Source organism: Prorops nasuta, unplaced genomic scaffold (genome assembly GCF_024137725.1).
Source record: "Prorops nasuta isolate Cenicafe-Biocafe unplaced genomic scaffold, Cenicafe_Pnas_1.2 PNAS00048, whole genome shotgun sequence".
Classification (NCBI taxonomy): Eukaryota; Metazoa; Arthropoda; class Insecta; order Hymenoptera; family Bethylidae; genus Prorops; species Prorops nasuta.
Genome location: NW_027116845.1, coordinates 887,560 through 902,705, shown reverse-complemented (window position 1 = coordinate 902,705; position 15,146 = coordinate 887,560). Strand labels below are relative to the sequence as shown.

General features: G+C 32.2%; 3 protein-coding genes across 4 annotated transcripts; 1 reads left to right on the top strand and 2 right to left on the bottom strand.

Moving 5' to 3' along the window:
* The first annotated feature begins 2,554 nt into the window (after nt 1–2,554).
* On the top strand, nt 2,555–3,895 carry wuho (tRNA (guanine-N(7)-)-methyltransferase non-catalytic subunit wuho). Its single transcript, XM_066744682.1, has one exon. It carries the CDS (start codon nt 2,600–2,602, stop codon nt 3,752–3,754), a length of 1,155 nt encoding a protein of 384 aa, XP_066600779.1. The 5' UTR covers nt 2,555–2,599; the 3' UTR covers nt 3,755–3,895.
* On the bottom strand, nt 3,744–6,532 carry Rpt4 (Regulatory particle triple-A ATPase 4). 2 transcript variants are annotated; one of them, XM_066744680.1, is made up of 7 exons: nt 6,220–6,532; nt 6,054–6,133; nt 5,947–5,986; nt 5,752–5,888; nt 5,310–5,686; nt 4,980–5,263; nt 3,744–4,082 (listed from the first exon to the last, which is right to left on the bottom strand). In XM_066744680.1, the coding sequence occupies exons 1-7, from the start codon at nt 6,302–6,304 to the stop codon at nt 3,892–3,894; spliced, it is 1,194 nt and encodes a 397-aa protein (XP_066600777.1). In that variant the 5' UTR covers nt 6,305–6,532; the 3' UTR covers nt 3,744–3,891. The 2 variants fall into 2 exon arrangements, with proteins under 2 accessions (XP_066600777.1, XP_066600778.1); XM_066744681.1 differs by having other exon boundaries at nt 4,980–5,246; nt 5,317–5,686; nt 6,220–6,531.
* Nucleotides 6,533–10,409: 3,877 nt separating this feature from the next.
* LOC136784147 (coiled-coil domain-containing protein 1-like) lies at nt 10,410–11,177 on the bottom strand. Its single transcript, XM_066744663.1, has one exon. The coding sequence runs from the start codon at nt 11,175–11,177 to the stop codon at nt 10,410–10,412; it is 768 nt and encodes a 255-aa protein (XP_066600760.1).
* Between the last annotated feature and the right edge of the window lie 3,969 nt (nt 11,178–15,146).

Below are 15,146 nucleotides of genomic sequence, written 5' to 3'. Positions count from 1 at the left end.
TCCATTTTATTTCAGTAATTCACAAAATTTATTTTCCGTAATACATGTACGGAAATGGAAGGCATAAAAGACAATTGGATTATGAGTCTGGATCGCCGGTGTTCACATAAGACACATTTTACCAAATCGGATTATTCTAGTTACTTTTGTGCCTTAATTTATATGGATTGCAGTACTGTGGCCAAATGAATCCGATTATCAATCAGATACAAATAGTTGAGTTCGGAATTAAACTCTTTTCACTCCGACGGAGCTTTCCCTAGAATTCCCTATTCACTCCGTCTAGTAATTCTGTGTCCGGGAGCAAGTTAGAGAGTGAATAGGAAATATGGAAGAGCTGTGATAGCTAATTGCTATTCTATCCCCACTTCTAAAAGGAAAATAGGGGTAAGGATAAATAAGAAATATTGGCACTAATTGGGAGCTCCGTCTGACTAGTTTAAGCGGGAAAGAAGCAAAATTGACAAATGTTGGTTTCATTATTTTGGAATTAAATTTCAAACGTTTGTTTATATAAATCTAAGGGCCTGATAAAGTAAGTGAAATAAAATTTAAAATAATACAATATCGTGTATAGTTAAAAAATTAATCTTTTATTTCTTTTTAACAGTTGTTATGAATAATGAATATAGTTCGTGTAGACTCTACCAATTTTAATTTAATTTATTTTGATAACTGTCTTCTTTCAATTAATTGCAATAATTTAGTAGTACAGCTAAAATGAAAAATTCCAGTAGCAACTTTATCCCTCCATATATTTTTAATATAATTTTATAAACTACTCACTACTTTTTCTTGCAGTAGGACATCCATTTTTATTTTATCAAAATAAATTAAATTAAAATTGGTAGAGTCTACACGAACTAAATTCATTATTCATAACAACTGTTAAAAAGAAATAAAAGATTAATTTTTTAACTATACACGATATTGTATTATTTTAAATCTTATTTCACTTACTTTATCAGGCCCTTAGATTTATATAAACAAACGTTTGAAATTTAATTCCAAAATAATGAAACCAACATTTGTCAATTTTGCTTCTTTCCCGCTTAATCTAGTCAGACGGAGCTCCCAATTAGTGCCAATATTTCTTATTTATCCTTATCCCTATTTTCCTTTTAGAAGTGGGGATAGAATAGCAATTAGCTATCACAGCTCTTCCATATTCTCTATTCACTCTCTAACTTGCTCCCGGACACAGAATTACTAGACGGAGTGAATAGGGAATTCTAGGGAAAGCTCCGTCGGAGTGAAAAGAGTTTAATTCCGAACTCAACTATTATCGTAAACGTCCTATGGACGCCGCCATCTTAATCCGATCCGATCCAATCCGACCAGAAAGAAATATGTAGACACACCGGATTATAGGGAATCTAGTTATTTTTTGTTGTAAGTTGCGTGACTGTGACTAGATGCCAATCCAATCCAATCCAAATGATTCAATCCGCAGAAAAGAGTGTTGTATCTAAACTATTAAGCTTAAGAACCGAAAACTATTAAATGATGTTTACGTTCAGTGATCTGATCCGGGTTAGGGTTTACTACAGTCGCAGTAATACAACTTTCGAAAAAAACCCTAGATTAACCCGGATTTGGTGAGGAGGCTTCCGCGTGTGGATCTGATCGGGTCTGGGTTAAAGGAGTTAAGGTAGGACGTATTCCGACGTGATTGAAGTGTCAAAAACGGACAAGTGACCAATAGCAATAGGTTTTACCAACAAGTTAAAGGATTTCCATTTATTTGAACACTGCTTGCCATTAACTAAATATCCTTTTTTACCTAATTCTGCAGCAATTACCTCCCATAATTTATTTTTACCAATATTTTTATTTTGTATTATATTTTTATTTTTCCTTATATGTTCCAACAACAATTTTGTGCTTCCAATTGTCCAGGAATATTTATTCAGATCTGTCAAAAAAAAGAAAGTATTAATTAAAATATTTCCTTTTAATAAAGTATAATGAAATTAAGATTTAATAATTAATGCAAATACACTTTTTTCACTCCAATGTTTTGGGTTGTGCAGGAAATTAAAGTATAATTAATAAAACTGAATACTTTACTATTTTAGTATTCTGTACTACATTTAAACTTTACATACCTACATATCTATTGTGAGCGTAGTATTGATCCATCTTTATTTCTGAAAAAATTTAGTAATTAATTGCAAATATACAGAAAATTTATTGCCATTTAAATACAATAAAAAGAAGATTAAGGTTATCATTTTAAATATAATTTAATTCTTCTTAATTTTTTATTTTTACCTGATGAAATTAAAAAACTACGTGATAAAATGTTAATAATAAAAGTTTATAACTAAGTTTACCTTTATTTGCTTATTGAAATTTTACCAATGCTGTTTTGAATTTCGATCACGTCTGAGTACGTCCTACCTTAATCCCCTTTAACCCGGATCCGATCAGATCCACTCGCGGAAGCCTCCTCAGTCCTCACTAAACTCGGATCCATCTAGAGTTTTTTCGAAAGTTGCAGCTCTGAAACTGGGTCTAACCCTAACCCGCATCAGATCACTGAACGTAAGCATCCAATGTTCTGAAGCTCATAAAGAAAAAAACGGTGAACGTAATAATGAATTTCTTGGTATTTGACTCCACCATTATTTTTGGCAATAATGATAATATTATAATTTATAATTTGGATAACCATGTGAAAAATTTAATAATACTACCAACACCACAAATTGATCAAAATTGTGATTTGCACAGTAATCCATTTAATGATTCTGAAAGTTGTATGCCAATTATGGCACTTTCTTGTAAAAGAGAGTACTTAGTTATTTGTAAAAGCGGGAAGCAATTATTTCTTTATGAATTAAAAACAAAAAAACTTGCATCAACAAGATTATTGAAAAGAGCAGCAAGAAAAATAAAATTTTTATCAAATAATGATATAATTATAGCTGATAAAACTGGTGATGTATATTTATTTTTTCTGCTTGATTCGTTGCAAGATGGAAAACTACTTCTTGGACATTTATCAATTATACTTGATTTCTTAATAACAAGTGATGAAAATCATATTATAACAACTGACAGAAATGGAAAAATCAGAGTCTCCAAGTTTCCTAACAGTTATAATATTGAAGTATATTGTCTGGGACACACTCAATTTGTGACAAATATTTCAATATTGCCACATGATAAACAAATTTTAATTTCTGTTGGTGGTGATGGCTGCTTTATATTATGGGATTACACACATGGAAAAGAATTATTAACAGTTAGATTTGAAGAAAGAATCTCAAATGAAGAACTTCAAGAACTTAATAAAAGCTTTGTAGAGAATAACTTAAATGAGCCTATAAATATGTTACCAGTAAAACATATGAGATTATGCTTTCTTAATGAAACATCATCTTTGGTTGTGATAAGTTTTTTCAAGAGCTCAACAATATTAGTATATAAGATATCAAACAGCTCAGTCAGTCCTTGTGCAGTTGAATATGTTCAAACACTAAAGATTGTAACAGAACCATTAGAATGTTTCTTAGATGAAAGTAAATTATGGATATTCACTGCTAACAGTGTAATTTTTTACAAATTTATAAATAATGTTTTTGAACCAAATAATAATTTCAGCTCCAAACTAGATTCATTAAATCGTGCATGGGAAGAATATATGCCTAAAAAGTTGAAAGAAGACCTATTTTTGAGGCTTTACATTAAAAAGTATGATAATCTAAAAGAATATTTTGAAAAAAAAAAATTAAGAATTTCAAGATAGAAAAGTTTGTATTATTATAAATTTCATACATTTAAGTGTTATACTGTCTCTACTTTGAAATACATGAATTATGTATATATATAAAGCGTTTTTGTTAAACCAGAGTATATAAATGAATTACAAGAATAAATGGATTTTTAAACAGGCTTATAGTCTAATTTAGATTCAAGTTTCTTATTATCAGACACTTTTCTTACAGCTTTCATAAAATCTTCTTGAATTACATATTCCCTTTCTAATCTTATAGCAAATAATCCAGCTTCTGTACAAACATTTCGTAAATCTGCACCATTAAATCCATCTGACAACTTTACTACTGCTTCATAATCTGTAAAATGTATAAGGTTTATCAATTAACCTGTTACAAAGAGATAACGCCTACACCATTATCAATATAAAAAAATATTTCAAATAAAATTTGTTTGACTTCAAAAGTAACACAATACAATCATTGACTTGGTCATTTGAAGGTTATATGAAGCTCATTATTAGTTTTTTAAGTGGAACCCTCCATTTTCTTATTACATATTCTTGTAGCTCATTTAGAGAGCTGTCAAAAACTTTTTTCATTTATTCATTCCATCCAGCCATTTTTAAAGCCTGTAGTATGATTAAAAATCAGGTATCTGATGTACAAAAGAGAAAGCAAAAATCGGAAAAAGTGCCAATCACAATTTGCCATTTTTAAATTTTTATTTATTATATTGCACACGAGACATCTGTTTTGTAATTGTACAAAGGGCCTTAGGGCGAGTCCTGACAAAATCTGCAAGTTAAAATTTTGTCTTGTAAGTTTTACTAGGAGCCACTCATAGTACAGTCCGATTTGAAATTATACATAGATGAGCGATTCTGCATAACAGTCAGGGGCACGCTATTTCAACCAAATCCATATATACTTGCAGCTTCAAATAAAAAAATCTCACGAATGATTGGATAAAGAGAAAACATAAAACAAACGATTATAAAAGTTCCTAAGGTCAGTTATAAGAATATAAAAAAAATGTTTTTTTTTTCAAATATTTAAGATAACCAACATATAACCTTTGAATCACTTATGAAGGTCAAATCAATGTCACCATATTGTGCCCCTTTCTAAGTCAAATAAGTTTTCTTTGAAACAGTTTTTTGTGATAGTAGTTTAGACTTTATCTCTTCATAATAAATTAACTAACTCCTCTGTATTAGTAAATAATAGATTATAAAGTTAAAATAACTAATTTACCAATGTCACCATGCTTTGCAATAGGTCGAGCATGTATTTTTAAAATTTCTAATCTTGCCTGCTCATTAGGCAAAGGTATTTCTATTTTTCTATCCAGTCTTCCTGGTCTGAGCAATGCTGGATCTAATGTATCTGGTCTGTTTGTAGCCATTATCATTTTAACTTGACCTAATGAATCAAACCCATCCATTTGATTTAACAATTCCATTAAGGTCCTTTGAATCTCTCTATCAGCACTTGTGCCTTCAGAAAACCTGCGTCCACCTAAAATTAAAAATAATATACTTTTAAATAATTATAAAAATTATCACAATTTGTATTAATAATAACTTTCCTATAGCATCTATCTCATCCATAAAAATAATACAAGGTTGATGATCTCTAGCATAATTAAACATCTCTCTAATAAGTCTGGCTGACTCTCCTATATATTTATCAACTATTGCGCTGGAAACAACTTTTAAAAAGTTAGCATCTAATTGACTTGCCACTGCTCTAGCAAGTAAAGTTTTCCCTGTTCCAGGAGGACCATATAAAAGACATCCTTTAGGTGGTGTAATTCCAACTCGTTGAAAAAGCTCTGGATTAAGTAGAGGTAACTCTATAACCTCCCTCAATTCACGTATTTGTTCACTTAAACCGCCAATAGCACTATAAGTTACATCACCTGGATCTTCATGTGACATATTATATACTAATGGGTCTACCTGATAAAAGTCAAATTTTGTACAGTTAAAGTTTATATTTGATATAATAAACAAATTTTAATTACCTCTCGTGGTAAGTAACGCATAATTGTAAGAGTAGTCATATCAAGAGCAACACGAGTTCCAGACTTTAACTTATGTTTATCAAGTTGCCGGCGACAACCAACAACATAGCGAGGACCATTGGTTGCTTTTACTATAACTAAAGACAAAAATGCACAAATATTTTAAAATACACATATACCTAAATAATTACTTACATTTTTCTTCTGACAATTGTTTTAGAACTTCTCCCACAATCTATAATAGATAATTATTAGTGTGAGGAATAAATTAAAAATTTTAAATACAATATTATACAAATTACCTGTCCTACGCTTTGTAATGCCTTTAAATCATTTTCAGACTTATCATATTGCTTTGTAAGATCTTTCAGATGTTCCCTCACTATAAAATTATTAATTTTATAAAATTTCAAATAATAATGATTAGTTTTATAGGTTATAAGAGGCAAATATTAATTAATCTCTCACTTTCTTTTAAACGTGATTCAACTTCTTTATGTTCTAGAAGTTTTTTACGATAATCTTGAAGAGCCTTTTCTCTTATAGCGTCCATGATGAAACCTTCAAAATTTGCAATCTAATTCTCTAATGATTGAATTCACGGCGAACGAAAGAGAGATTGAATGGATGGAGAGTGGAAGCAGAGTTGCCAGAAATGGCCTTTTTTGCAACAGAAACAGTTGAATAGGGAGGGCAAGCACCAAGCACACAAAAAAAGGTCTGTTTTCGTTGCCTACACTTTCCACACTTTTTACAGAAAGTGTACACTTTTCTACACTTTACCGTTTTCTTTTCCGGAAGTGACGTGCGATATGCTGTTTACTATTGTTGAGTTCGGAATTAAACTCTTTTCACTCCGACGGAGCTTTCCCTAGAATTCCCTATTCACTCCGTCTAGTAATTCTGTGTCCGGGAGCAAGTTAGAGAGTGAATAGGGAATATGGAAGAGCTGTGATAGCTAATTGCTATTCTATCCCCACTTCTAAAAGGAAAATAGGGGTAAGGATAAATAAGAAATATTGGCACTAATTGGGAGCTCCGTCTGACTAGTTTAAGCGGGAAAGAAGCAAAATTGACAAATGTTGGTTTCATTATTTTGGAATTAAATTTCAAACGTTTGTTTATATAAATCTAAGGGCCTGATAAAGTAGGTGAAATAAAACTTAAAATAATACAATATCGTGTATAGTTAAAAAATTAATCTTTTATTTCTTTTTAACAGTTGTTATGAATAATAAATATAGTTCGTGTAGACTCTACCAATTTTAATTTAATTTATTTTGATAACTGTCTTCTTTCAATTAATTGCAATAATTTAGTAGTACAGCTAAAATGAAAAATTCCAGTAGCAACTTTATCCCTCCATATATTTTTAATATAATTTTATAAACTACTCACTACTTTTTTCTTGCAGTAGGACATCCATTTTTATTTTATCAAAATAAATTAAATTAAAATTGGTAGAGTCTACACGAACTAAATTCATTATTCATAACAACTGTTAAAAAGAAATAAAAGATTAATTTTTTAACTATACACGATATTGTATTATTTTAAATTTTATTTCACCTACTTTATCAGGCCCTTAGATTTATATAAACAAACGTTTGAAATTTAATTCCAAAATAATGAAACCAACATTTGTCAATTTTGCTTCTTTCCCGCTTAAACTAGTCAGACGGAGCTCCCAATTAGTGCCAATATTTCTTATTTATCCTTACCCCTATTTTCCTTTTAGAAGTGGGGATAGAATAGCAATTAGCTATCACAGCTCTTCCATATTCCCTATTCACTCTCTAACTTGCTCCCGGACACAGAATTACTAGACGGAGTGAATAGGGAATTCTAGGGAAAGCTCCGTCGGAGTGAAAAGAGTTTAATTCCGAACTCAACTTATGTACAGTTACACTTTAGAGTAGATTTTCTTACACTAGGCGAGTTCGGAAATTGGCTCTACTCACTTGGTCGAAGCTTTCCCTAGAATTCCCTATTAGCTCGGTCTAGTAATTCTGTGTTCGGACCAACTAGGATCAAGCGAATAGAGGTGAGTGAGCTTACTCTTTTTTATCATACCCCTTCCAAAAGCCTGTCCCCTTTACTGAATTTTGACAAAGTGGGATTTTGAAATACAAGAACAGGGACCATTTAAAATTTTGAATATTAATAACGTTTCTAATTTATTTATAAGTTAATCATCCTATTACGATTCTCTAAAGATTGGTAAAATATCAGTGGTATCAGTCAAGGAAATGGATTATAGCCTGCACATTTGCCCTGTTAGGCAATTTGCATTAGGATTCTTAGCTCACTCACCTCTATTCGCTTGGTCCTAGTTGGTCCGAACACAGAATTACTAGACCGAGCTAATAGGGAATTCTAGGGAAAGCTTCGACCAAGTGAGTAGAACCAATTTCAGAACTCGCCTACTATTATCTACACCAATCGGTAGAGGGTAAAGTGCCATAAAATTTTATAGTTACTTTCTAGGGATGGAGCTTTCGATGAGTAGACTATATTATAATGTATTTTGTGCGCATGCGTGCGAGTAGAAGAAACTTACGAACACAAGTAATCCAAAAATGTTTTCATGTAAATGTGTGTGCATTGATACTTACAGCTGAAATTAAAAGATTATAATAAGTAATATAGAAAGTTTGAGGCATAAAAGAATTAAAAGTATAATAACCATCTCTGTAAGAAAACCAAAGAGAAATGGCCTGTCATTCACTATACATATTGATGCCATATGGCATATGCACAAAGAATATAACAAAAATACTTTTAGATAAGTATATCTTTTGTATATAATAAGTGCATATTCAAGAATAAATCTTTTGTATGCTTTGTGGATGTATTTTGTTTATTTTACAGATTTAATCATTTATTTATTGTAAGCCATCTTCAATTTTTTATTGATCTGAAGTTTACATAGAATGGAAATCTCCCACAGAATAATTTCCATACCCTTCGACAAAGAGTGAAAGATCAACTTAGTAATTTTTGACATATTGTCTAACAATAGCATGTTATATATTGTGTTTATATGCTTGATTAACACTAATACTTTACATATCGAAAGTACTCTTGACTATTTAATTAGAAAAATTTCATCATACAGTCTTAGGTCTAGTTGAGATAGTGTCTTTAATAGGTCTGTTGATTTGATATTATTTGTAATATTCTAATGTATTTTTCATATTATTATTATATGTCGAGTTTCGAAGCTGCAATTAAGATCCTCATACCGTGTTTAATGATTACAGGAAGTTCAACTTATATATAAAAGAAGAAAATATTTGGAATTGTCATACAAGAATGAGATAAGGAAATGGAGGAATTTTTACCAGCAGCCATAAAGGAAATTTCACAAGTATTTTCTGAACGGTGTGAAAAGATGAGAACAATTCAACAACTCCTATGGTAGCATGTGTGGTATCTATGCTATTATAGTAATATGTATAGTTTGCTACGACTTTATATCTTCAACAATAACACAGACCTGGAAAATTCAATTTTCTCAGTTTCAAGAATGGACGGGAAGGAGGGGGGGGGGGGCAATTCTTCCATTTTTTTACTGAATATGAATGTGGCTTTGAAATTTCTCTATCACATCAGGTGTTTTGAAATATCAGTTAAATGGCTGAAAAACGGCTGTTTTCCTCAGTTTATGATTTTTATTTTAGAGAACAAATTTTCTTTTTGTAAATTACCACTATTGCATCGCATCCTGCTAGTATAATAAGTTTTGAAAATGGATTTTAAAGCTAACGAATAATACTAGTAGACATGCTAGGCCGGTTCTGGCCCCCCCCCCCCCCCCACTCCTGTCCACTCGGCTGAGCCTGGTTGCGAGGTAGTGGGGGGAGCCAAGAAGTGCTAAGCGGTGGTGGTGGGGGAAATCGGAGGCTCCACGTGAGCTCGCAGCAAGTATGGGCGAGAGGGTTGCGGGGGTGCGGGAGGATACTTGCAGCATTTTGACATCACACCCCCACTCCTCTGACGTCAGGTCTCAGTTAGTAAAAGCAATTTCCTAGATGGTAAAACAGATTCTCCCTGCGTTTTTTTTTTGCTCGCGTAACCTTGAATCTTTGCAGCATGCTACTACCCCGTTGAACCCCCTTTACCCTAAATGTAGCTGAGTATGTTACTTTTTTCCATAGCTCAGCAATTTTTGAACTAATATATAATAGCATGCACAAACACAATTTTATAAATCAACAAAACAAAAATAAACCTTATTATATATGTTTTTATTGTAATAACAGTTAATTATAAAATGGTATTATTGAAATATACATTGATTAAAATGTTGATAATATAAATGTACAATGTTACATTTTTTTAAGTTATATATTTTCAGAAGATAATAGTTCAACAATTACATCTCGTTTTTCTTGACCCAATCTTCTCCTTTCAGTGCTTGAAGCCACGGTAATAAAGCTGCTGGTTCACACATATAACATGCTTTTTTTAAAAAGACTACTCTATTTTAAAATGATATTTTTAATTCGAAACTTCGTAACTATGAGATAGTAATTCCTGCTATAAGACCTTTTTAAAGCGTTCTTGACAGATGTCAGTGTTAACTGAAAAGTACATACAATCTTCATATGCATTCAATATTACTACGTAAAGGCTAGAATGCTATAAATATACACCTATTCGTTTACTTCATCTTCAGTTATCATGACATTCTCGCTGTCGATTATTCCAGTAACTTTATTATTTTCAAAAATCGAGAAATTGTCCTCAATATCATCACTATTATCACTGTCAATTATTTCAATTACAGTATCAGCATCATCAGAATCATCTACATTGAATACTTCGTTTACTTCATCTTCAATTATCATGTCATTCTCGCTGTCGATTATTCCAGTAACTTTATTATTTTCATAAATCGAAAAATTGTCCTCAATATCATCACTATTATCACTGTTAATTATTTGAATTACAGTATTAGCATCATCAAAATCATCTGCGGTCAATACTTCAGTTACTTTATCTTCAACCATTGTCTCGTTCTCACCGTTGATCATTTCAATAACATCAATACATTCCTCGCTACAATCATCACTATTATCACTATTATCACTGTCAATTATTTCAATTACAGTATTAGCATCATTAGAATCATCTACATTGAATACTTCGTTTACTTCATCTTCAATTATCATGTCATTCTCTCTGTTGATTATTCCAGTAACTTTATTATTTGCAAAAATCGAAAAATTGTGCTCAATATCATCACTATTATCACTGTCAATTATTTGAATTACAGTATTAACATCATCAGAATCATCTGCGGTCAATACTTCAGTTACTTCATCTTCAATCATTGTCTCGTTCTCACCGTCGATTATTTCAATAACATCAATATATTCCTCGCTACAATCATCACTTATAATTTCCTCACAACGTTGCATATTTGTATTAATTTGAAATAGTAATTCAAATAATAAGTTCATATCCCTTTCAATTTCATTTAATATATTGTCACTACAATTGTATATAACTTTAATATTAACCATTGAAATAGTTTTTCTTCAAAATGTCTCCTTTACTTTAAACTGTTAAAACAGAGGATGAAACAAAAATCTAATGAACTGTTTAGAGCTACTCAAGTATTTAAAACATTTCCACCACCAACTACCTTAATAAAAGACACCCTTTCAACAGAAACGTTGGAGGTGTGTGTACTTATCATTCATATTTTATTTCGTTTGATGGAATTACACCCTACTTTAGATAAGCAAACACATATCATCATCTTGCTAAGCGATGAAACCAAAATCATCGTGAGAATCAACGTAATAGAGTTTCAAGGCAGAAACGTTTAAGGTATAACACATACACATGCTTTTAATAAAAGAAGAAGAATAATTTTATTAATAAGCCTATGTCGTTTAATTCTTAAATATGATATATATTAGAAAGATTTGTATGAACGATGTATGTTTCGGATGTGCAAATACTTTTGATGCTTCAGATATACAATCATACGCATGCTTTTAATAGAAGAATGATTTTATTAATAAGCCTAGGTCGTTTAATTCTTAAATATAATACATATTAGAAAGATTTGTATGAACGATGTATGTTTTGGATGTACAAATACTTTTGATGCATCAAATTTCAGCGAGAGAGAAGCGTGCTTCAGATATACAAATATCTTTGTCGTATTAAATATCAGCACGTGATGAAAATTAAGTACCTCTTAGACGCTCCACGCTGGACCTTACCGTATAACGATATGTCATACGTGTGGGGGGTGAAATTGAGATCTTCAGCGAGATCATATTTTTTTACGAAATTTTAATATATATTTTATCCAGATGATAGATCTTTACAAATATGTTGATCGCTAACACATTGAAGATCATCAAAATGTGCTTGAATGATTCATGCATATTCTTTTAATAGAATCATAATTTGATTAATCAGCAGTATATCATCTTACTAATCAGTGTTAATGACATGTTAAAAATCTGCACACGTTTTCAACAAAAAATTATTTACCCCTTCCATCAATGAATTTTACCCCCTCCATCAACAATTTTTTCTATATAAATGGATTCGAATAATACTGAACCAGCTTCAATCTGTTCAAACTTTAGCTAGTGCATCGACCGCACAACCAGCAAGAATCTTCCGATCAGTACTTTAGTTAGTGCATCAACCACAACCAGTAAGAAAACTCAGATCAGTTTATACCTCAGTCTCAATTGCTAAAGAAAGGTAGGAATATATTATTCAAATATTGTTTTAATTTTTCAATAATAATAATAATAATAGTTTTCTCTAATATAGGGTCTACATAAAATGGCATTTTTAACTGGAGTTAATGCATTCGCTTTCATCCCTGAGAAGACATTTGTTAAATTAAACAGTCTCGAGGAAAATAAAGAATATGAAATAATTGAAATGATGAAAATAAAGACTAAATATGGAATGAGGATAATAGCGAAACTATCAACGGAGGATTGGTTTTATCTCCCTGCCCGGATGGTTGCCTTACTCGAATCGCAGGATCAGTTTACGGAGCTGATAAATGCAGCATCACAAAATATTTTAATCATGAAATACTTAGGCGGGAATTATAATAATTTAGAATTTAAGATTAAACAATAAGTGTTTTGCATAATAAATGAGTGAATAAAATGCTTTATATATATTTATTAAAAAGTGCTTTATTTTTTTTTCTAACCTTACATATCTAACTTACATTTCTAACAATATTCGTAAGCGGATTATAGTCTATAATTTTATCATGTATAATTAAACAATAGGCTGTAGTATTACTCGGAATATTTTTCCAACACTCGATTTCAATCTTAACATCGACCGTGCCGGTTTTCACTGACTCGTTCTGATGTGAACAATCAATTACAAAGAGCGGACCGTATTGCAAGAAGTTTAGGTAATCGAGCATTGGTTTCGACAGTTTTTCACCAGCATAATATGAGTGGAAAAATTTTACATACATATCATAGAGTACGGAGTAGCGAGATTTCGTGAAATCAGTATCGAGACGATCGTACGGATAAAATTCAGAATTTAAATAGACTTTAACATCACGTACATCGCAATCGCTAAATTTAAGTACATTCGAATATTGATCGTTCTTCTTATTCTTTCTAAACGCCAGTATCACGTATCGAGGCTTCTCCAATTGTGTAGCTGCTTTAACAGCCCATGTATGTCGCTGTGTTTGTGGTAAAAGGGGATATTCGTAGAGCTCCCAGGAACGAAAAGCCATGGTGAGATTTTTATTCTGCTCGATAATGCGTAGAAATTGTAGTTTGGTAAATTCATTTAAAGTTACGTGAGGCATTCTCCATTGCACTCGATGCAGTTCAATCCCAGAATCGGTAAACTGATTCGAAGAAAATATTGAATTTATATCATTACGCGCTCGTATCAGAACGAGCTCATGGCGTGCATTGATAACGACACGTTTGTAATCTTCGCAGAATCCCAACAGCATATGCAGGGGTACGCAAAAGCTGAATGTGTCAGCAACATTTTCACGCTCTTGAGTGGCAACGAACCAGCCAGAATGACGTAGACTCATACTCTCTTCACTGCTTAAAGATACGAGATTCTTCATACTGGTGGTGATACCAACGTTTTTGCACCGATCAATCTCAATACCGTTCAATTCATAACGAATTTCATCAAACAGAAATGCCATGGAATTAGCGTCGAGCATAACTTTATCCGTCAAAGGTGTAGTAGCAGCACGAGTACCTTCAATCAGCTTCCCCTCTATGTAGAGGTAACTACCACTGGGCAAAAGAATCAAATCTTGCTGTTGTATTGGGATACGAATTTCATCGCTATTTCCCAATGATGCATTCGCATACGGATTGTAAGCATGTATTTCCAATTTAGTGATGCGGTTGTCGTACGCAGGCTGTGCGGTAACGTTCAATGGATCCATTATTTCTTTTCTTCACAGTCAGACCCAATGAGTGTAAAAAATTTATATTTTTTCTTGTCAAAACTTTTTTGTCACCGATCACGTTTTTCCCTATTTCACTCTGAACTGATGTATTCAGCTCTGATGCAGCTAATTGACTGATTGGTTCATCGAGTAATGTTGGTTTATAATCGTCGGTATTCTTATAAATCAACATCTTCTAATGTGTAATCGTATGGTGATTTCCTCCTTTCCAAAATTTACAGGACGATTGTCTTGATCGAGAATACGTAATGTGAGACGATCGATTACCCTTGCAATGACTGGCAAGTAAATGACGTTCTTCGGTGTTTCCGAGATTTTATAGCCTGGTGGAACGCTTGGGAAAAATTCGTGGATGACATGTCGTGGTCTACCGTTCGTATATGCACCAGCGGTAATGTTACATTCGATACGTAGAATATTTACTTTTAAAATGTTCACAGGCTCGTCTGATTCAGCCCAAGTGTTTGGTAGGATTACGCGGTCTGACGAAAATCCTAGCAGAGAACCAATATTATTAATTTTTGTAAAATCAATAGAATATTTACACATTATTTCACTTTTCAGTGTGTTATTGTTGGCGCGCAGAATAATAACATTATCATCATAAGGTAACTCCATCCGCATACGCAAGTATTCATTTATCGCACTCAACTCATAACAGCCTGTAGGTATGGTTATTAGTTTATTTTTACCAAAGTAAAAATTATTATTCGTCTCATCTACATTGGCGATCGAGTAGAAACTTTGAAAATCTACGAGCCCCAGTTCATAGTGACCGTCGTCTAGATTAATCGGAGGGAAAAAATTTGATTCCAACACATGACCGTGTCCTGATAGCGTAAATGTTAAAGACATTTTGTCTGTTCTCTTAGAAATTTAACACACAACTGACCACAAATGCTCGTATCATACGACTGATATTGGTCAT

Bases quoted from the DNA above. Each gene is read 5' to 3' on its own strand.
- wuho (XM_066744682.1), top strand. From the start codon at position 2,600: ATGAATTTCTTGGTATTTGACTCCACCATTATTTTTGGCAATAATGAT.
- Rpt4 (XM_066744680.1), bottom strand. From the start codon at position 6,304: ATGGACGCTATAAGAGAAAAGGCTCTTCAAGATTATCGTAAAAAACTT. The intron at 5,889-5,946 runs GTAAGTAATTAT...TTTTGTCTTTAG, and splicing joins ACAATTGTCAGAAGAAAAAT to TTATAGTAAAAGCAACCAAT. The intron at 5,687-5,751 runs GTAATTAAAATT...GACTTTTATCAG, and splicing joins TGCGTTACTTACCACGAGAG to GTAGACCCATTAGTATATAA.
- LOC136784147 (XM_066744663.1), bottom strand. From the start codon at position 11,177: ATGCAACGTTGTGAGGAAATTATAAGTGATGATTGTAGCGAGGAATAT.